The sequence below is a fragment of the Sarcophilus harrisii genome, chromosome 3 (genome assembly GCF_902635505.1).
Source record: "Sarcophilus harrisii chromosome 3, mSarHar1.11, whole genome shotgun sequence".
NCBI classification, from domain to species: Eukaryota; Metazoa; Chordata; class Mammalia; order Dasyuromorphia; family Dasyuridae; genus Sarcophilus; species Sarcophilus harrisii.
The window spans coordinates 26,563,882-26,587,681 of NC_045428.1; the positions used below are offsets into that span (position 1 = coordinate 26,563,882).

The following is a 23,800-nucleotide window of genomic DNA, read 5'->3' on the forward strand; positions in this document are numbered from 1 at the left end:
CTACTTTTCCTGGTTTGGTCTTTGGAAGTTCAGAATAGCAATTTTACTAAGGAAGGCTATGTATTTCTCATTATACCCTGAGCTACTCCTTGGAAAGTAAAGTCAGATAAGAAGGAATGCTGGGAAAGAAGGAAAAAAGGATGTGGAATCGCTAGGATCAAGGGAAATGAATGGATTTTACAGGAAGTGTTTTCCTAGCATCTTAAACATGCAGTATACCATGATTCTTCACTGCACACTGTCCCCTGCCATGAGGAAAATAAGTTTGAGTACCTCTGTCCAGATCAGTAAATATATGAGCAATGTGAAAGACCCAGAGTGGTGTGCATGGTTACGTATGAAATGTTGAGGACATGGGACTTTTCTTGGGTCTCGAAAGATCATAGACCTTGATTTGACAGGAAACTGAAGGGACACATAGTCCAATACTCTCATTTAGCAAATGAGGAAGCTAGATAGCAGTGACACTCAGTGATTTGACCAGTCATAGGGGCAGCATGTAGGAAAGTTGGACTTAAATACAGGTCTCCTGACTTCACATCTAGCAAACTCCTGACTCCATGATAGAAATCAGATCTGAGCATCCAAATCATGAGCAGTCCCCAGACTCAAGCAAACCATCTTGGCAAATAAGGTTCAGGGTAAGCAACAAGTGAGATAGTAGGAGTGTCTACTTTAAGCTTTTGAAAACTTCACCTGGTAGAATGAGCAGATGAGAATAGTTTGTTTCACTAGCCATGAAGACAAATGAAGCAGGCACTATGGAGTGCTTAGAGCTTCACCTTGCATCCTGGACCATCACTAGTCATCTTTAGTGAATTTCTATGACTCTGGGAGAAAGTGAAGCTGATAGTTTTGTGTAATTCTGCTTTACTTAAATCCAATTCATCTACAAATCAACACATCACCCTGTGATGTCGTTGGTCCTTTTCAAAAAAACAAAGGACAGATGGACAACAACAGTAATTAGCCTAAAAGTTAATTGTATTAACAGCTGGAGAAGAAAGCCAGGACATTTCCAAAGAGCATGGGCTGCAGGATAAGTAAGCCGGTGTAGTTGAAGGCAGGAAGGAACCCTGAGGGGGAGACAAGAAACAGTATATACCAGAAAAGGCAAACTACAACTGTCACATTGACCACTATCTCCCCTTGTACCCTAATGGAGATATCCCAGAACCCTGAACCCAAGAGATTTGGAAATAGCAGCATCACCCAAACAACAGATCAACTTTGGATCTTCATGGCCTTCATAATATCATAAAGGGGAAAAATCATTTTGTAGAAAGTACCTACCTTCTTCATCACTAGGAGCAGCAGCTGCTGACCAGCTGTCATTGATGGCAGATAATCACAAAAATGGCAGAACCTAAAGAGCAATAGTTTTGATTCTATCCCATATTTCAAGATCATCATTTGAAGAAGCATCTCCTGTGGAGAAGGGGACACTGTTTTTTACCAAGTACCACTCACAGAGCAAGCAAGTCTACCTGGCTGAAGACTAAAAGAAAGGAAGAAGCATGTGCTAGCTGAGTCAAGCCACCATCAACTTGGCCACCCTCTACCTTTACTCCCTTGTGGAGGCATCCTAAGAACCTTTGTAATAGCAATTTTTCCAGCCCATTGTCCACAAGTTGGTACTAGAGCCTGATTTAAGAATCAGAAAAGAAAGTTCTTGTCACCACAGTCCTTGGTACTCTCATGTGATTTAATATTAGAAAGTGATGTGATTTTATCAATATAGATTAAATAAAGCAAAGGTAATACCTTTGTCCTTCTACCCAGAGGGCTGGGGATTTACCATCCAATTTACAGCTGACATGTTCCTGATATGTTGTATCTCTCAACAAAATGGGAACTCCTTGAGAAAAGAGATGGTCTTTTCCTTGTGTATCCCCAATATGTAGCACAATGCTTTGTACATAGTAAGTGCTTAATAAATATATTCATCCATATATTTACTCATTCTTTAAAATCTTGAATGATTATACTGTTCCCTTATGGAAGGAAAGATGCGAGCACTTGATAGGGCACTAGATGAAGCAGAAAAAGTAGTTCTAATATTTTTTTGTTATTCAGGCATTTTAATTTTTTTCTTAATAATATAAAATAATAATATTTCTTAATAATAATAATAAGTAACTCCTTTAGGTTTTTCTTGACAAATATACTAAAGTATTTTGCCATTTCCTTTTCCAGATAATTTTATACATGAGCAAAGCGATGGAAACAGATTTAAGTGACTTGCCCTAAGTCACTCATCTATTAAGTATCTGAGACTGAATTTGAACTCAGGAAGATGTTCTTAGATATAACTATACAAGATATTTAATCAAGGCTTTTAAAAGTCAATTGATTCTAGGAGACAGAGTCATAAGGAAAAGTGTCTTTATAAACTTAAATGTGTCATGAGTCACTTTTTGTGATGATGGCATAGAAATAGTAGGATAACAGGTCTGGACCTGTGATTTCACCACAAGAGGGATCATCCAGGTAAGGAAACTCACTCTCCCAAATTCAGAACCTTCTACAAAGAATAGTCTTGGCACTACTAATCAATTTTCCTGAAGTTTCTCAATTAGAAAGTCTCCAAATGGTAACCTGTTGAACTCAGATCTTTTCAGGTACCCAGGCCAGCTCCCTATCCATTTTTTTTTTTTTTTTTTTTTTTTTGGTAACATGATGCCTCTTTAGAGCTTTATAGAACCGTGGAAAATAGGGATCCTGGAATTGGAGAATACGAGTTCAAATCTTTCCTCTGACACTGCTATCTTTGCCCTCAACCAAATGTGCCTCAGTTTCTGCAGATATGAAATGAGATAAAATGAAATGTATGGCCTCTGTGATTATTTTTACTGGTTTATAATCTTCTGACCTTGATTAAGGCACTTCCCTCCAGGCAGCATTTTCTCTTTAGTAAAATGAGATACTTGGACTAGAAGACCCCAGGGGCCCTCCCAGGTCTCACTCTACATCCTCTGATCCTCCCAGAAGAGATTCATTTTCTTTAATCAGCATAATAAAGGTGGTGAAGGCCGAGAAGTAAAGAACAAGGGTTTCCTTGTTCAATAATTCATTGAATCATTTTATAAAGCATTATAATACAATACAATATAATATAATGCAATATAATTCATTGCATCATTTTATAATGAAGATGCTTAGTTTCAATTTCATAAGATCTGGGTTTAAATCTCACTTTTATCTCTTGCTACATGTGTACCCAAGTGATATAGTGCACTGAGCACTAAACTTGGAGTCAAGAAGACCTTAGACACTTGCTGTATGACCTTGGACAAATCACATAACCCATCTTCCTCAATTTCCTCATCTATAAAATTAGAAAAAAATATAATATGGACTTCAACAAGGATTGGATGAGAATCAAATTAGATCATCTGTATAAGGTACTTTGCAACTCTTAATATTTCTTATAAAAAGTAGGTATTATTGTCACTGCTGTTGTTGTTCATTTCCTTGTCTGTTAAATGAGGAAGTTGGAGGTTGATTCCAACTGTGAATTCTATGATATTCTCGCAAAATTGCCAAATCAGGACTTCCCATTCCCCTTAAAAGAGGGAAGAGCCCCTAGGGTAGTCATGCTGTGTGATGAGAGATTAAAAGAAAAAGAATTGACCTGGAATGCAGCCTCCCTCTCTATCTAGGCTTGTGCTAAAGCAAAATTGTGTTTACCCCCTGTGTGCTATCCTAGGGAGAAAGAGAGCTGACCTTTGGAGCATTTGGCTCCTGTCAAGTGATGCAGTATTGAATTATCTAGTGCACAATGTCTCTAATATTGTGTTCTAATTTGATTCTTCCCTGTGGCACAAGCTTTCAATACATAGTGAGTTCTTTCTGGCTTCACTTTCTCAGAAGAAGCCCACTGTCTCTTGCTCATGTCTCCAGGGTATACTTTAAAGGTTTAGGACTACCCCATTTGCACTGCCATGGGCTCAAGTCCTCACTGTCTATACCCCATTTTCTTAATGTTAGATAACTACTTAATATCTATTAGCTTTTACAAAGGGATATTAATTTGAAATACCTAAGCAAGAAAATTTGTTCTCTGGGATGAATGGGGTGACTCTTATAGTAGACTTTCTAATTATCATTGATTCTACCAAAATAGCACCCAAATATGGTAAAACTGTTGAATGAGTCAGTTGGGACACAGCTACCATTGACTGTGTCCCAAAAGGTCAATGCTTTCTCTTTGAGGTAAGGATACTAGGCTGTCTGTGATACTATGACTTGACCTTTAACTATCAGATTTCTGGAGGCCCATTTTCTGACCTTTTGAAACTCATAAGGTCAGAACTTCTAGATTAATCTCTGTTGACTAAAATGAAATGGGAATGGTGAGCAAGTAAGGTTGGCAAATAACCAAGCCTGTTTTTGTGATGTGACATGGTCTCAGAGTCCAGTGAGATGGCTCAGACCTCTCTCCTTACACTGTTATCTATCAGCAAAGGAGTAAAACTACCAGAACAGAAGCAAACAAACAAACAAAACGGCTGAGAGCAAAGTTTATTCACACTTTTCTGAATGCCTCAGAAGTCAATCATGGAACCTCCTATTCACTACTGCATTAGTTGACCAAAGGCAATTACAAAATGTCAACAAGTGCTCCAGTTTCTCCAAAGGCATTTTCATTATAAACCATAGCAACTGTCTCTCAGGAATATGTACCAGCCTACTCCGGGTCGGTTGATTCCTACTGATGTTCTCTGAAGGTGTGTCATAGATACAAAAGAATTGTTTTGATTGCTTGGAAAATAATTTAAAAAAAAGTGTTTGAGCTGTCAATAGCAATATTTTACAATGAGCAATTCTGATGGAAGTGGCTCTCTTCAACGATGAGATGATCAGATCAATTCCAATGGTCTTGTGATGGAGAGAGCCATCTGCATCCAGTGAGAGAATCCTCTCTCTGGATTGTGGGAACTAAGTGTGGTTCACAACTTAGCATTTTCACTCTTTTTGTTATTGTTTGCTTGCATTTTATTTTCCTTCTCATCTTTTTTTCTTCTTTTTCTAGTTTGATTTGATCTTTCTTGTACAGCAAGATGATTGTATAAATATATATACATATTTTGAAATTACCATAAATTTTTACTATGTTTAACATATATTAAACTACTTGCTATGGGGGGGAGGGGGAGTGGAGAGGGGAGAAAAACTCGAATACAAGGTTTTGCAAAGGCTAATGTTGCAGAATTATCCATGTTTGTGTTTTGAAAAATAAAAAGCTTTAATTTTTTTTAATTGTGTGAGCAATGTGAGTAAATGCTGCTAAAAGGACTTGATTTGTTGATTGGCTACACTGAAAAAAGTGATGCATAAAATGTTAAGTATGCTAATTAAACTTTTTAATGTTTGCATGCCAACATTTCCCCCCTTGAGATCCAGTTGTTAAACATTTACCAGTGTATATCTGATGATTACTTTCTTCCAGTATCTCAGTATGTTGTCAAATATTCTGATTCTATATGTACGGCATCTCCCACATTTCCTCTTCATATCTACTTATGTAGTGATCCCTCCCCCCCTTTCAGACTTAATCATCTCTTGCCTAAACTATTGCGCAATAAAGTCATGTTTGGACTCAAAGAGTCATTGATTTAGATGTGGGGGAGACCTTAGGAGTTATCTGTTCCAACCTTTTCTTTTGAAGTTCTAACAACTCCTTTTATATTTTTCTCACCCAAAAGACCCATAGTTGGAACTTAGATCATTACCAGGAACAAAGGTAACTAAAACTTTCCCAGGCCAGTTACATGGATTCTTTGTCTACAACAATCCCAGCCTATGGTTAGATGATAACTACAAGGCAAGTGGGAAACTTCTGACTCCAGTTCACTTTTAAGAAGGCTGAGACTTCTTCAAGGTAAAGAATTTTGCCTCTTTTTGTCTCTTCAGCACTTAGCACAGTCCCTGACACATGGTAACTTCTTAATAGATGATTATTAAATGAATGAAGATATTGCTATTGTGTGGTATGGTAAACCCCGATTGAAAAACACTCAGAGATATCTCAAAGTGAGATAGAAAAGAAATTTTCTTAGGATGTCCGAGAAATGGACAGCCCATTCATTGGAGTTCTCCAGTGAGGGGAAACCGTGGTCACAGAAATTGAAGGCGATTATATTGTCATAACCCACAGGAATCCATGACCCTTCCCCCTTTATCTGGGTAATTTTCACTGCCTGTTTAGATGGAAATAGCACAAATTTATTAAATTCTAGCCAAGCCTGTATAGTAGGTTTATTGCAAATATGTTTACCTGAATTTATGATGGTCAGTTTCACAGGGTTTACAAATGTTTGCAGGTGTGTTTGCCTAAGTTTATGGGTTTATGGTGGTCAGCCTTATTTGTACAAAGAATTTCATTTTCCAAACTCATCAGAGCTTCATAAACTAAATTCAGGTTATAGGTTCAATCTACCTTAGTTAATAATTTTATGAGAAACCATATAATCCCTCACAATAGGGAGATCTATTTAGAGGTATGTAATCCATTAAACTAGAATTACCATGGAGACCTAGTTTACCTCAGGCTTCCCCAATCAGTTAGATTAACCAGTTTATAGACCTCTTAAATATCTCCAGGCCATTAAATAGTTAATCTGATTCTTCTCTAAACAGTTAAGTAAAGGTCAATGAGGTTATGTCAGATATTTCTGCTAGAAGAACAAATTTTTTACTCTTCTTCCCAAAGCCTTAATGATTAACAGATCTTGTGATATGGAATTATCAAGTGATTATTTTGAGAAGTCCTCAGTTTCCCGTTTCATTCACTATTAATACCAACCTTCCCTGATGTTGAAAGGAAAGTGAGTATAAGTAAAAGTATCCTGATTTTAAATTGAACCCATGATTAGTCATGGGTAGTAAATTTCATTTGGGTAGTAAATTAAATTAAAAACTCTGGATCTGGAGTCAATAAATATGAATTCAAATTCTACTTTCATAGGTAAGTGATTCTGAGCAAGTTATATGCCCTTTGTCAGACTCAGTTTCCTTGTCTATAAATAAGAATAATAAAATCATCTGCTTCACAGGATTGGTTCTAAGAACAGATGAGATAACACAGATAAAGTGTTTTGCCAGTCTTAAAAGTCCATATTAGTGCTTGCTCCTAAGGCCAGTGTAGGGAGAAGCAATCTCCATTTCAGGGGTTAAGGTAGAAGAAGTAGTCAACAGTGGGGTCCAAATGACCTTCCCTGTTCCTTTGAAAATGTTTTTCACACCTTTTGGCTATAGGAACCTTTCCAGTTTCTAAAGCCTTCCCTGAAATATGTGCAAATATGTCTGTAATGTGACAATCAAAGGAAAGCACCCTGGATCTCCATCCAAATCCCTCCTTTTCAGGCAATAGGTTGATGGAGACAGGGCATTAAAAGACAAAAAGAAGAAGAATTAATCTAACTCAAGTTCCGCAGGTAAATGGTCACACAATCTAAGCAAAAATAATAACCAGCAATTCAGGTGGTTTGGAAGCTGGAGTGGGCTTATTGTTGTCTCAGTGGGCATTCATGTGCAAAATATGTGGATAATTTGCATCCTCTTAAACTATTATGCTCTATGACCATCTGGAGGAGAGCGGCTAGGATAAATAGAGCAAAAATATTTGGGGACGATTTTTTTTTTTTAAGAAAAAGGAAAAAAATGCTAGCGTTGTTGGTCCTGCCTAGTGTTATGCTAGAATCACCAGGATAATTCAAGAGGTGGGGCAGAGATCCTAATTGTTTTGCCTTTGCTTATAGTGTTGTTTGTTTGCCACAGTTCTAAGGATGGGAGTTTTGTCTGAGATCTCCTGTAGAATTACAATACAGAGAAATTTTGAAATTTGAAAAATTTCCCTTGTTTTTTTTCCCCCAAAATTTTACCGATTTCCTCTCATAGAACAGTTTTAACATAATACTTTATGTAATATTGATATTTCTTGTTCTTAATTCAGTTGGGTAGAATTGTGATGGAAAATATATATATATACATGTATTTATTTATATATATATATATATATATGTGTGTGTGTGTGTGTATATGTGCATGAATGTATGTATGCTCACACATACAAATCATATTGTAATACCAGAGAAACTGAGGTAGACAGAGATTGGTTTTTAATCTTTATTGTGGAGAGTTTAAACAAGCTGACTGAATGGGACACAAGTCCAAAGCATTTGGCACAGATAAATTGAGGCAGGATACTTATATAGGGTTTTAGCTAACTAGAGTTTACAAACGGAATACATAACCTGGGTATACAATCTTACAGGAGAATCAAAGACAGATAAGGGGGGTGAGGACACTGGATGGGCAGACAAGACAATTCCAGGAAAGGATCATAGCTTAATTCTGATAGGATAGGGGTCAAAATAAGAAGATCTAGGGCAACATTAAAGCTAGGGGCAACACTCAAATGGAGGGGGAATTATCCTAGTAAGGATCAAGATAATGCTCCTGGAGTTTATGACACAGTCTGTATATAAAGGTGATCTGAGCTCCAAAGTTTTTCCTGACTCAATTCTCCCAGTCCTAATGGCAAGGAAGGGGAGATAGCCATAATTTTTTTTTATTCGGAGCATAACATATATATGTAGAAACATATTATACATATATGTGTGTTGTTGTATGAGACAGCATTCAGATGAATGTCAAACATCACAGCAATTAAAGCTGTTTCATCCCTCAATAGAGGAGATTCTTTTTGAGAAGGTCCAATGTTCTCTTTATTTCATAAAGAATGAGGCATTTTCCTATGATGAGTTATTCTCTCAAAGTCTCTTGTTTTCATTTCTTTGTTGACATTTGTGGGGAGTAAAATAGAGCTAAATGGAAGTTGGTGCAGTCTTAGAGCGTGTGTGTTTGTGTACCTTTTCTGAAATCCTTCCTGAACTGAATTTCTCTCATCCTTTTGTCTTAGTTTCTCATTTTCTTAAATACTTTGGATAAACTTGTCCTAGGGCAAACAGTAGTTCTGTGTCCTAAATAGGCTAGGCCAGTCCATTCAAATCAGTTGTATTTGCTGACAAAGTCTTTGTCATTTGCCCGAGAATAAAGATTCTGTAAGCTTGCCTTCACAATGACAAAATAATGGGTAGATTCAGTCAATCCCATAGGGAAAAAAGAAAAGACTTCTGCAAGAAATTATTTCTGCTTCAATTATTTCTGCTTCAACCAAACAAACATTAGATTGATTGAATTAAACTTAATTTAAGTTTTGTTTGTTTTTGCTTTTCCTGTTGTACTATTGTTAAATGGAGGCTCGTATATCTTCACCTGCCCATCAGTATGTTTACATCTGTGAGAAATGTATTGTTTAATTTTCCAAGCTCATTTGATTTCCTCAGTTATGAAAATTAAATTGGAGAAATAAAAGAAATTAGAAAATCGAAAGGACATCAAAGAACAATCAAGGATAGTAGTTAATGTAAGAATGGAAACTCCTTAGGGACAGGGACTAGATTTTGTAATAGGGTGGTGGCCAGAGATTTGAAAAGAATATTTTGTTCTTTGCTCCTAGCTTTCCTTTGTTAACCTCACCTTCTAGAATGGAAGCACTTTGGGGGGCAGGGAATAGATTGGGCAGGAAACACCCTGGTTAAGCATTTGGTAGCCTCATTTTTTTCAGTTCACCTTTTTAGAAATTGCTTTAGAAACCCCCACCAATGGGGCAAGGAGCCAGGGAGTTGGGGAAGGGAGCTGCCTTTAGGTAATAAAAAGGGACTGCCCCTTGCTTGAAGTTATCTCTTTTTCTCTCAAACCACACTTTGTGTATCAAGGAGTGCACATTGTTTCTCATGAGAAAGAAATTGCTCTTTTCCTTTCCTAAAACAAGTCTCTGATTAATTGAAAGGGGGAGAGTGTCCTCTACCACATATATCTATCTATAATATTTATATGTTTACATATGATTATATAATACAGTGGTGTATATATAATAGAAAAGAGTATATAGTGACTTATATGATACTTTAAGATTGGATAGTTCTTTACAAATATTGTTTTGTTTTATCCTCATGAGAATCCTGATTCATTGGTACTATAATTATCCTGATTTTACAAATGTAGAAATTGAGGTAAAGAACAGTATCATGATTTGCTCAGGGTCAAACAGATAATGAGTGTCTGAGGCCAGAGTCAAACACAAATTTTCTTGACTCTAGTACTGTCCTCCATTCATTGAGTCACCTAGATACCTAAGAGAAAGAGTTTCCTAGTTACCTAATGGATGAATGAAAAGAACAAAGGGAAACAGTGAGATGTGGGCTGAAGATCCAGGTTTGGAGTCAGGTGATTTCTGAAAGGAGAGAATATATGTGTGGAATTTATGGGGAAATGCATATATGCACATATATATTTGTGGTTTCATCTTTTAAAGGACCTCCAAGTGTAGGAATTCCCTCTACTGATGTGGCATGTAAATTGGCAATTTATCCTCTACTAGAATTGCCTAAAAGCCTCAAACAGTGATTTTTTCCATCATCACAGAGCAAAGCTAGAACCCACAAATTTTTGACTCTTAAGCTGCCCCACTATACTATACAAGATAATAAATTTGGTCTTCTGGCATTGCAAACACCTTATATTCTCACTTCCCCAAACTAACTAAAATTCAAAATGTAATGCTAAAGAAACTGATACAAGACAGAGATTATGGTTTTTAATATTTTAATAGTGAATAATTTGGACTAGTCATAGCCAGCCGGCTGGATTGGACTTTTGTCTCAAAGCATCCAGCAACCAGCAAATAATTCCAAAGACATTCCTAGGGCTCCAGCTATCAGGGAAACAAAGGCAAGGGGGCAGGGGCAGAGTACTGGGTGAGTACCATAATTTTTTAATTCTGACTGGTTGGGGTCAAGAAGATGGCCAAGCAGGAGACAGGAATTCAGAGACCAGGAGATACCCAAGAATTTGAGATGGAGTTTTATGACTCTTTCGAATGTGAGTGGCCTTAGTTTAGAGGGCCCTATTCTCTCAATCCCAATTGAGCAAGGAAGGGTGATGGCCACCAGGGAAACTGAGGTAGAATAATTCAGGGAAACTGGGGTATTTCAGAAGCTTATGTATAGTTGAACAGTTTAGGAATGGGTTCTAGAAGATGCTAGATGAACTTAAGTAGGAGATTCTCAGAAGTGAAAAAAAGCTGCATGTCAGCTTGTACCAAAGCACCAGACAGGGAGAAAAGTGCCAAGTTCAGAGAACAACTCTTGAGGTTCAGAAGGGACCCCAAAAGGTTGGGGGTCACAGACTGATGTCATGAGGTATTGCAAAAGAATTTGCACGCTTGAACCCATCTCCAAGTCAAGGGGCAAAGTTTATTGCAATTGTAACATCAGGTGAATAGGTCTAAAGTTCCAAAAGAATTTAGCAAGGAACCAAGAGAAAGAAGATAGATATATAGGATAAAGTTAGATCAGAGTTTCATGTTACTTATTTATTAATTTTATGACTTGAAGGTAGGTTTGAGGGGTGATCTATTCACTATTGTTGTTGAGACTGGGAAAGGGCAACTCCAAAAGACCCAGACAGGTGTCACAAGGTTCAAAAGAATTTGCAGGCTTGAACCTATCTCCTAGTCAAGGGGCAAAGTTTTATTGAAAGTAATGGTGTGCCATTACAAAGTGGACTGAATTGTAAGGGAATTCAGTAAAGAAAATGAAGTAAGGAGATGTCCTTAGACATCTTTCAATCATAGATATGCTAATTCTAAGGCTCATAGTAGGAAGGAGTAGTCTCTGGAAGGAGTGGTTCTCATTTGATCAGATTATTACTGACAAGATTACCAGTCATCAATGAATTGGAGTGTTCTGTGTGGGAGTTTCCTGTGACCAGAAGCTGGCTGGCTAAGGAGTGATCAAAGTCAGCTAGATTGGGTGTGCGAGTTCTCCTGAAGCAGATTCCAAAGCCAGGAGACCCAGAACCACTGACCCGTTAGAAAAGAAGCCTCCCAAGGTCAGGGGCCACAAATCACATTACATCATTGTCTCAGGAACTTGGTTATCACTGACCAACAGATTCTCTATCTGACAGTAATATTTGTAGAATTATTATTCTAAGGCCAGAAGAGTTTAGAATCATTAACAGAAAAATTGTTACAACAATAACACTCTAAGGTCAGAGGGCCTCAGAATCCCTAATCAATCTTCCCTAAAGTCTAAGAGAAGAAATGTTATTATATTCCTAGGCCAGAAGATTTTTACATTGACGGACAGATGAGGTCAAGGGACCTCAGGATCACTGATTCTAAAGCCAGAAGACTATAGAATTATTGATAGAGTGTTAGAACAGAAGCACTCTAAGGTCAGGGAACCTTTAGATTACTGCTATATTTCTCTTAGAAGCTGAATCCTATCACCACCACAGGCTAGTTTGGAAAAACAATGAGCAAACAAAGTGGAATGCCAGTAAGTAAGTCTGAAAAGGTGGATGTGAAAGCCACATTGTAAATGACTCCAAATATAGGAGGGTTCTACTTTGTCCTAAAACCAAGAAGAGGACCCTGAAAATTTCTAAGAGATAGGAGAGTATAGTCTGATCTGTGCCTCAGGAAGAATATGTGGACAGCTTTTCAAAGATGAAAAGTAGGATGAAAAGAAATAGGAAGATGAATTAGGAGGCTAATGCAACAGTCTAGGGGACAGGGGATAGAGCCTGAAGTCATGTATAATTAGGTGAATAGAGAAAAGGAGAGGAATGGAAGAAATGTTTTAGAAGTAGAAATGAGACTTTACAACTGATTGGATGATGAATGGTTAGGAAGAGATGAGTATCCAGAGTGATCAAAATGTTGCCGAATTATTTTTGTCCTCATATCCCCAAACACATCTGCATACTGCTCCTAAATATATTTGGACTTTCCATTGTTTTGGTTGCTTTCTTTTCATTTACACCCTGATTCCCATTTCTACGACTACAAAAAGAACTTGTAATAACTTTGTTCCTCTTTCCTGTTCATTTAATATGAGTCATCCTTGGGTCTGTATCCCAATAAAATCATAAAGGAGGGAAAAGGACCCACATGTGCAAAAATATTTATAGTACTTCTTTTTGTGATAACAAAGAATTAGAAAATCCCAATAGACTTTGGACAGAAAATGTCATCGGCATCCCTAAAAAGAACTATGGAGAGTGAATGTAAAGCAACACATGCTAAGTTCACTTCTTTTTTTCTGGAGTTTTCTTTTTCCTTTTTGTTTAGATTTTCCCTCCCCATATAATATGAGTCATCTTTCAATCCCACCTTATTATCTTTGCCAGTGTAGCACACTTGATCACCACCAGCCCAAAGTGATCCTTCCCTTTCCTGATTTTTTCTATTAATTATTGTCTCCACCACTCTTTGGATATCCTTTCATTCAAAAAGATCTATCGTGTTCTAGATTTTCAGCCATATGTATTGTCTGATAATTAGGGGTAATATAGAGCACTGGACCTAGAGTTAGGGAGACCTGAGTTCCAATCCTGCCTTATTACTTACTGGCTATATAGCCCTAGGCAGATCCTTAAATCTTTCTTTCTTTCATTTTCCTCATCCTTCAAAAGAGAGAATAACAGCACCTATCTCAAAGGATTGCTGCAGAAGTATAATGAGGTTTTATATATATATATATATATATATATATATATATATATCATTTTACAAACCTTAAAGAACTCTACATATATTAGCTACTGTTTCTCCACACATTTTTTTTGATCTACATAATGCCAATGGTGCCAGAGTCACAGTATTGTTTTTCAAATGAGATGATGCATTTATTTTGTATATTCTTACACATATCCATGTGGTCTCTCTAGGGAGAATGTAAACTCTTTAAGGCCAGGGACGGTTTTATTTTTGCATTTGTATAACTAACAATATTAGATACCTAAGTATATGCTATTGATTGAATGTTGCATGGATGGATGTAAAATCTTTGTGAACTTTAGTTTGTTTTTAATTTTTATTTTCCCCTGTTACATGTAAAAAAAAATTAATTACATTTGTCCATTCATTTTTAACATATTTCCATATGAATCTGGTCCAAAGGAAAAAAGTCAGAACAAAAGGGAAAAACCACACACACACACACACACACACACAACAAACAAACAAACAAACAAAAAATGGAAGGAAAAAGATAGTGAACATCTCATGTGTTGATTTACTTTCAGTCTCCTTAGCTCTCTCTGTATATGGCATTTTCTATCCAAAGTTTATTGGAATTTTGCCTGGTATCACTAAACAACTGAGAAGAACCAAGTCTATCATAACTGATCATCACAGCATCTCACTGTTGCTGTGTACAATGTTTTTCTGGTTATGTTTGTTTCACTCAGCATCAGTTCATGTAAATTTTACCAGGCCCTTTTAAAATCAGTCTATTCATCATTTTTTATGGAACGATAATATTCCATTACTTTTCTAACACAAAACTTATTCAGCCATTCTCCAGTTGATGGGTAGGTATCATTTCCCAATTCTTTGTCACTACAAAAAAGAGCTTCTATACAATTTTTGCACATGTGGGTCCTTTTTCCTCCTTTGTGATTTCATTTGGATATAGGCCCAGTAATGATATTGATGAATCAGAGTATGGACACTTTTATAATCCTTTGGGCATAGTTCCAAATTGCACTCCAGAATAAAAAAAATTATCTTTTTTTTTTGGTTAGGCAAGTGGATTTAAGTGACTTTATCAGAATCCCACAGCTAGTAAGTGTTAAGTGTCTGAGTCTACACTGGAACTCAGGTCTTCCTGACTCCAGGGTCTTTGCTGTATCTACTGTACCATCTAGCTGTCCCTGTTTTTGACAGCTTTACTTTTTTTCTTTGAGAACTTTAAAGAAATTTGTTAATACCCCCTTTGATATTATTGTCATTATTAACTAGGAGATCTTGCTCATCTTTGGTGATCAGTAACTGAATTCTCCCTCACCCAAATGGCTTAGATCATAGCTTCTAAAACTGGGAGAGACACCAGAGGTTCACCTTTTTACAAAGGAGAAAGTGAATCCCACAGTGATTCAATGACTTGCAGGTAGATCGTACAGGTAGCATACATTAGAAATGGGATTGAAAGTCAGATGCCCCCACCACTATCTCCAGCTCCAGAGCCAGTGCTGTTTCCTCTGTGCCAAACTGCAGGCCATTTATAAGACCACTGTGATACACTGGAAAGAAAAGGCACTAGATTTGGAGTCATATTCAAATTCTCTTTCCACCACTGGCTGATAATGTGATCTTGAGGAAGACACAAAGCTTGTCAAGCCTGCAGTGTCCTTATCCCTACAAGGAGGGAATTGAATTAGATGACCTGCTAGTTTCCTTTAAGCTATGAAAAATTCTGGTGATTAGGTCATCTCTATTGATAAAAGAAATATCAAGGGGAAATGCATCAGAGACAACTTATAAACCATAATAAATATATATAGTATAATAATATAATAAATATGTATAGTATAATAGTATAACATACACACACACACACACACACACATATATATATATATAATACACACACACACACACTCATACATACATATATAATAGAAAATCATTGGCTTCTTGTTATAGTTACCAAATCTTAACTATACTCTGATTTCTCACTCTCCCTGCTTTGGTGGTCACAACAGCCTATGAGGGATGCCTCAAGGTCACAATGTTGTCTCTTGCCTTTGTTCAGAGGATTTGACCAGTGCTTGGTGTTTATCTCCTGGTGTGTGCCAGCTCAGATAGATTAGCTTCTTGTAATTCTTTCCTCCACTTTTCCTTCCCTCAGAGGACACATCTATATCAAGGATCTGTCTAATTACTGAATAGGTGAAGAATAGAAATTTGTTAGGCAATCCTTGTTCTTACTGTCAGGAACTTTAAAGAGCTCAATACCAGCTCTATCATCCATCTCTTGTTTACCCCCACATCAAAACAGATCAAAGAAACAAAGATCGGTGGCCACAAAGGTGGCGTCTTCCTAGCAGGTCACACATGCTGTGTATCAGAGAAATATTGTACCACTTCTTTGGGGCTGACATTGAAACGACATTGTAATCCCGGCCATCTGTCTTCCTTCTCTAGATGTCGATGAATGTGCAGTAGTGAACGGAGGCTGCCAGCAGAGCTGCATTAACACTGAGGGCTCCTTCTACTGTGAATGTGATATGGGATACAGACTCCATGCTGATGGACGCACCTGCATAAGTGAGTAAATATTAGAGCCAGCTTGAAGCTCTTTCCAATGAAAATCGACCTAGCCACGTGGGGGCCCGGGAGGAAGGCTTGCTCTTGAAAAGAAAAACCTCTATAGAATCCATCAGTACTTCACAAATACAATGCTAGCCCTTCAGTCTCAAAAATACTTGGTCTTTAAAAGACCACAATCTCCATAGGATTTCTAAATGATCTTTTTTTGTTAGGTTGCTCATCTGAAACATATGACTTGGTCAAAATGGTGCTGGATTGCAAGTTACTGAAAACTGTCTAGTGGGTTGCAGAGTATGACAGTAGCAATAATTCTGTAACTTCTACTTTTCATGATTTGGAGTCAGAGAACTTTGGTTCAAATTCTTCCTGTGTAAACTGGGACACAAGTAAAATTATTAATGATATTAAGTAGAGCCTCTAATTGATTATCAGTGACCAGCAACTGAGTTCTCTTTATCCCCCCAAAGTTTTGGCCTTTTTTCATTCATTCAGTGCTCATTCATTCATTTATTTGTTTGTTTATTTGTTTATTGAAAAAGCAGAATTTTGAGCTCTAAATCCTAACTCCTTTCAAATTCTAAATTTATAGCCTTATAAATACAATGGTCCTGTATGTCATAAACCTTCTACTTTACAATTTCTCTCCAGTCAGTTAAGAACAGTTCATTAGATGCCTACCATGTACCAAGTGCTATGTTAAGTACTGAGGATTCCAAGAAAGGCAAAAAAAAATCATCTCTGTCCTCATGAATTCACATTCTAATGGAGGCTATTATATATGTGTGTGTGTGCAAATATATTTATAACTATATTACTGCTAGACATAATATAAATACCTAGATATAAATATAAATAACTAGTTACCTACAAGATATATGCTAAAAAGATGGAAGGTAATCTGAAAGGGAAAGGCACAAGGAGATGGGAGACCTGGAAAGTCTCCTGCAGAAAGTATTGTTTGTACTGAGACTTGAACGATGCCAAGAGAACCAGCAGGTGATGGTCAGGACAAAGTGGTTCAAAGACATAGAGGATAGAACAGTATATTTGAAGAATGACAAATTTCATCCATAGAGTTCCAAAACTATGAGGAAACTGATCTTTTTCTACTTCAGGAAGCTAGAAGAAGCACTCAGAATTCAGATGCATCTGAACTATGCACCCCACAAGTCATTCCATTTTTTTAAGCTGTCATTTTCTTATCTGTAAGATCTCCATCTGTAAGATGGAGATAACATCCTCTCCCAAACTTGTTTCTGAGGATTAAATTAGATAACATGCACAAAGTACTTTGCAAAACTTACAGCATTACATGAATGCCATTAGATTTTCTCATTTTTGCAAGCTCAAGCACAGCTCAGATATTTTCTAGCTGTATGTCCATGGACAAGTCACTTAACACTATTTTCCTAAGTACCTGATCTATAAAATAAGCTGAAGGAGGAAATAACAGATTATTCCAGTATCTTTGCCAAGAAAACCCCAAATGGGGTCATGAAGAGTCAGATAAGACTGGGCAACAGGTACTACTACGGCAGTATGATTTCCTTTGTGTTGGGGAAAAAATGCCTATTCTTCTTCAGGTGGTAGAAAGACAGATAAAAGTTGCTGTTTTAGATTTCTTCTTAAATATATTAGAAGAGTAACAATTCCATTTCCCTGATGGGCCCTACATGAGTACTTTTGAAGAACACTTAATCAGGGTGTTACCCAATCCATTCAGCCAGTGGTTTCTAATGATTAGGAAGAGACTTGGAAATTTTACTAGGATTACTCAGATACTTCTTAGTTATAGCCTCAGTCATCTTGCAAGGACACTTTGATGAAATGAGAGAGGTTTAAGGAAATAAGAGATCTGTCAATCAAATTCCCATTTGAAAAATGATGGGGTATATTTCTATCATGTTTAACATATATTAGACTACTTGCCATGGGGGGTGGGAGGTGAGAGAAGGGGAGGAACTGGAACACAAGGTTTTGCAAAGGTTAATGTTGCAGAATTTATGCTGTTGTGAAAAATAAAAAAAGCTTTAATTTAAAAAAAAGAAAGAAAAATAATGGGGGTAGGGGGTTAAGAGAGAGAGATAGTGACAGAGAAACAGAGAGACAGAGAGAGGTAGAGACACATCCACATACCCACAGAGAGAGAGAGAGATTGAGAGAGAGAGAGGGAGGAAAGAAGAGAGATGGGAGAGGGGAGATAGGGAGGAAGGGAGGGAGGTAGAAGGAGAGAGAGAGATCCTAAGAGACAAATTACAAAATTACCATATCCACCTAGTCTGGTTGGGTAGTGTGAGGACTGCTTTTGAGAACAGTAGATATAAAATGTGGATAAAGCAGGTTTTTCCTTCTGCTATGGCTGGATCCTAACCTTCATTGCAGGGATTTCCCCAGATCTTTTTGGCACATCGCAGTTGCCAATTTGCCAATGCCAGCATTGTGATTTCTCTCCATCACACAGTACTGCAGACTAACAGTGCCAAGTGATATGCTGTAGATGAGATATTGACCTTGGAGGGCAGATCCAATGAATTAGAGAGGCTAGTTCATTTCAGTTTTGGATCAATTCTTGCTTCTAGTTTTGAAGAAAATTTATGGAGTAGAAGCTTATAAAGTAGAAGTCCACTGTATTCAGAGGATCATAAAGTTAGAGCTAAACGGGATTTGAGATGACATCTGGTACAGTGTCCTTATTATACAAATAAGGAGAGTGAGGTTTGGAAAAGCCAAGGAACTTAGCCAAAGTCACCCAGTTAAATATATAGGAAAAGCAAGATTTTAGCCCAAATTTCTGAACTTTAAACTCAGCACTCTTTGCATCATGTCACACATTGATATTTTCAAATATTTTTGATAAGACATCATAAAATCATCAGATGCTAAATACTATTTTCTTTTAAAGTAATAGACATTTTTGAAAGTCTGAATTTTAATTCATCAGATAAAATCAAAAAGCTTCCTCCCACTCTTTTCTTTTGTTGTTATTGTTGCTGCTGCTGTTTTTGTTGCTCCTACTGTTGCTATTGCTTTTGTGCCTCTATGGAAAATCTAGTTAATAATAAATGGACTCACTTGTGTATGCAAGGTAGTGGATGATGCCAAAGTTAAAGGCAAAGTAGTCTGCCTGAATCAAATAGCAGAAAGATCTTTCAGCATGATCATTCCATAAAGTGGGGTAAGAGCAAAAAGTTAAAATTTTGTTCCCAATTGTTCAGGAAGCTAGAGCATTATACTGAGTAGAGATTAGAATAGACATGAGAAGCCATTTGGTCCAAACTCCTTCTTAATGCACATATGCCCCCTTCAGTTTCCACTGTATGTTTCTAGTGACAGGGAATTCAATTCCACAAAAAAAATTTTATGTATTTCTCTTTGTTGTGATACTCATGGCATTATCCCTATATTTTTCTGACCCTTCTCTCGGGCCAAGCAGAATAAACTTATTCCATCTTCTCAATGACATTATCCCAACAGAAGGCTCTCAGAAGAAAATTCTGAATCTCTGAGATTAAAAGTGAGTAATCACAAGGATAAAAAGTGGTGGTCCTGAACTAAGATCAACATTAGTACCTTCATAAAAGTGTTGTCACCATGCTTTATCATCTTATAAGGAAAACCTTGATTCTGTACTTTGGAAGATAATCTTTGTTAGCAGATGTGCTTAAAATGAATTGATATCACTATGATATGGCCAACCTTATAGGAAGAGTTTCTTTCAACTTAGTTAGACTGACATTTGGAACTAAGAGATACACTTCTATTTTGGGTCCCAGAATCCAAGCCTTTCAATATAATTGGGATGTGCCCTCACCTGGTACAGCCTATAACAACCAATGTCTCCTTTGCACCATAATGAAATACAGCATTAGGACTTTAATGGTGGCTCTACTCATGCCATCCAGTTTCCCTTCTATTTGTCATCATGATGGCTAATGTCACATCTAGACTTTAGTCTTCCAGAGATACTTTTGCTGATGTCAGTTAGTGTCTTTTGACAAGTATATATAGACGTCCTCTTGAGACATCATGTCATATAGAAGAGATTATGTTTCTTCTGATTGGTCTAAGGAAAGGAAAACAACCTAATGATTAGAGCTATCCTGAAGTGGAATCTGCAGCTTTGGGAGACTTCGGGGTCTAATTCATTAGAAGCCTTCAAGTGATGATGGGATGACAACTTGTCAGCCATATTATAAAAGTGACTGGACTAGATGGACTCTGAAGTCCCTCCCTCCCTCCCTTCCAACTGTTCTTTGATTATTCCTTATTTAAGTTTCACATTTGTTTTGTTATTATGTCAATTCCTCTGAAACCAAGCCGAGTAAGCACGATCCCTTTTGCAATGCTACATAGCACCAATTCACAAATAGTACACCTGCAATTTTACACATTCAGGAGAAAACACACTATTACTCTTGTCTCAATGACTTGCTATTGTTGTTTAGTTGTTTTTCGATTGTGTGCAACATTTTGTGATCCCATTTGGAGTTTTCTTGGCAGAGATACTGGAATAGTTTGCCATTTCCTTCACAAGTTCATTGTGCAGTTGAGGAAACTGAGGCAAACAGGATTAAGTGACTTGCCCAGAGTCACACAGCTAATAAATGTCTGAAGTCAAATTTGAGCTCATGAAAATGATCCTTCTCTCCCTTGTTCCATCCAACTGCTGTGATACTCAACATCTCAATGACACCATAGGAATTAATAGTCTGTTGGTTCACAATCTCACCATGAGATCATCAAATTACATTCTATTTGATAATGTTCTCTGAATGTTTGAGATATGGTTTTGTTTCCTTGTATTTTTGACTGTTCCATTCACTTTTTGAGCTTTCTCATTTGTGATGTGAAATCTTTATGAAATTGGGGTTTAGATGATTGTGATAAAAATGTAAGTATCACATGAATATCAATATGAAACATGAAATGAGCGTTATGGAATTCAATCTGACTCATGGTTTGAGAAGTTTTATAGTACACAATAAGCAGAAATTACCCTTTAGTGAGTAATTGTGGTTATTTAATAATTATTTTTAATATTATTTTCTTTCAGAATTTAGTTATTTTTCAAATGGCTACAAAGTTGTTCCAATATAAATATTTGCTATGTGAGCCTAACTAAAAAACAAAAGTGTTAGGAATTTATTTTAGCCTTTGGGAACTGGTGAAAAAAATGACTGAATAACAAAGGGAGCCTTGAACACAGCAAGTTTAGTCACTTCTGATATATAGGAGGACAGCAAATATAAACACTTCAGATTTTCCACAATTCTTCATCTTCAGCAAGACTTTAAAAAATATCTAAATATCTAAAACTTTGCTTCTAACCCTCTAAATTCTGTCTCTGTTCCAGGGTAAGTTCCTAATTGTAGATTTTTCTTTGCATAAATTTTAGAAATGGAAGAAGCTTCAAGAATCCTTAATACAAGTGCTTCATTTTATAGATGGAGAAACTGAGATCCAGAGTCACTGCCCTGTGGTAAAACAGATTATAAATGCGACAGGTGGAATTTAATGATAGATCTTTTGACTCAAAATCCAGTGTTCTTCCAACTCAAGACAAAAATATGTGGTATAGAATCAATTTGAAATATCAGAAAGAATATTGTTTCTGGCCTGAGTTCTAACTTTGACCTGTCCAAGTCTTAGTTTCTCTATCTGTAAAATGGGAATAATATTACTAATTATTGAATGTCTCATTGGAATATCAGTGAGGAAAAAGTTTAAGTGAATTTTAAAAGTTTAATTAAAAAATTAAGTAACAATTAGTAGTGATGTTATTACAGTTATTCAAAGCTTAAGAAACTAGACTCTCCAGGAAACTAAAATTGTAAGAGAAAAACAGTAGAAAGACATTAATGGACAGAAGTAGGTCAAAGCATCTATTTTCAATGTTGTTCTCCATCCAAGAAATATTATACCAGATAATAGTCAAGGAATATGTGATCAGAAAAGGAGATGATTTGTCCCTTGTCTAAACTCCCATAAAGCTTATGACACTTATAATGCAATGCTTATTCCGTTTTTATTTTTGTACAAAGTTTAAAGCTTATCTCTTGGACATAAATACTCTGTGTGTGTGTGTGTGTGTGTGTGTGTGTGTGTGTTTCTATCCCTCTGTCTCTTTATGTATGTGTGTGTATACACACAGGTGCACACACACATATATAAAATGTATGTAAGTATATAGACAAAAGCTATTTCTCAACTTTCTTTTATGTCCTATATTTCCCTACATCATGTGCCTAGTTGATTGAATAAATGACATTAATCCATCTTGTGGGTATAATGAATATACATGTATATTCGTGACATGCAATCTATAAGTATATTGGCAATGACATCAATTTGGTAGATTTCATGAGAAAGCAAAGGAATTAAAATGTATTTTCCAGTTAATTAAAACATATTTAAAATTAATCTGGAATTGGTTATACTATCAAAATGTCTATAATTGTGCAGGGAATGTTTACATTACAAAACAAATTTTGAAAAAAAAAAAACCCAGAGGTTTATAATGGAAATATCTTTAACAATTTCTTCTAATAAATACCGATATCTTATATTTATATGTCCTTTTTCTCAACAACCCAATGAGGGGGGGACATATTTTTACCTTCCTTCAATTGCTGAGGAAGCAATTGAATCTCAGGAAGATTAAGTGACTGGCACAACATCACTCAACAATTAAATGTCCAAGTCAGGGTGCAAAAGCAGATCTATGCCCAGAGAACAGCAAGTTTATCTCACCATATGCCCTTACATCTTATTTTCCCATGGAGCTTTTCTAAGGAACAAAATCACTGTGAAGGGGAGGGAGAAGTCTCCATATTTTCTCCAATCCTTCTAAGACTAGAACGCTTGCCATTATTCTCTTCCATGAAAAGACCAGGAGTTGGATTATTTTGAAATTATCAGTTATTCTTTTGTGAGAATAATGTTCATAGACATAAAAACATATTTTCTTATTCCTTAAATGATCACAGAATCACAGGATCTCAGGGTTAGATTTCAGTGCCTTTCCAGCACCCCAAAAATTACTCTAGAAGGGGTCACTCAGTTCTTGCACCAATGTCCAGTGGGGCTAATCCATTATAACGTATAGCAACTTACATCACATGTGGACAGTTCCAATGGTTACGATGTGTTTCTTTATATTAAGTCTAAATTGGATTCTGCAGCTTCCACCCATTTCTCTTCATTGTGCCCTCAAGGGCCAAGTAGGAAAAACTCCAATCCTCTTCCATATGACAGCTTTTCATATACTTGAAGAGGTCTATCATGACCCTGCAAAGGTGTCTTTTTCTTATTACATTAGAAGTATTGGGGCTACAGACAGGAGCAAATGACAGTACCACATCAGAGTCCCTTGTTATTATAGAAAGCTTTAAGGTAGAGAGAAACAAAACAGCTAATGAACCTGAATGAACCCACCAAGTCTAATAGTTCACTATCCAATGCTCTTGCTAGAACTAAGTTTTAGTTAGAACTCACCGTGAGTCACAAAACCTCCTTTCTTTCACTTCCACTTGTAATAATAACGTTGTACAACATGTGTTCAGCTCCAAATCTCCATTCATAATCATGTCCTTTGCCTGATATATTTGC

At 36.7% G+C, this 23,800-nt stretch overlaps 1 protein-coding gene across 1 annotated transcript in view; it reads left to right on the forward strand.

The window, feature by feature from the left end:
* LOC100928969 (multiple epidermal growth factor-like domains protein 6) overlaps positions 1 to 23,800 on the forward strand; it is a 402,703-nt gene that overhangs the window by 214,996 nt on the left and 163,907 nt on the right. Inside the window, exon 6 of the mRNA XM_031961116.1 lies at positions 16,067 to 16,189. Within this exon, the coding sequence (XP_031816976.1) occupies positions 16,067 to 16,189 (123 nt within the window). The remainder of the gene's footprint in view (positions 1 to 16,066; positions 16,190 to 23,800) is intronic.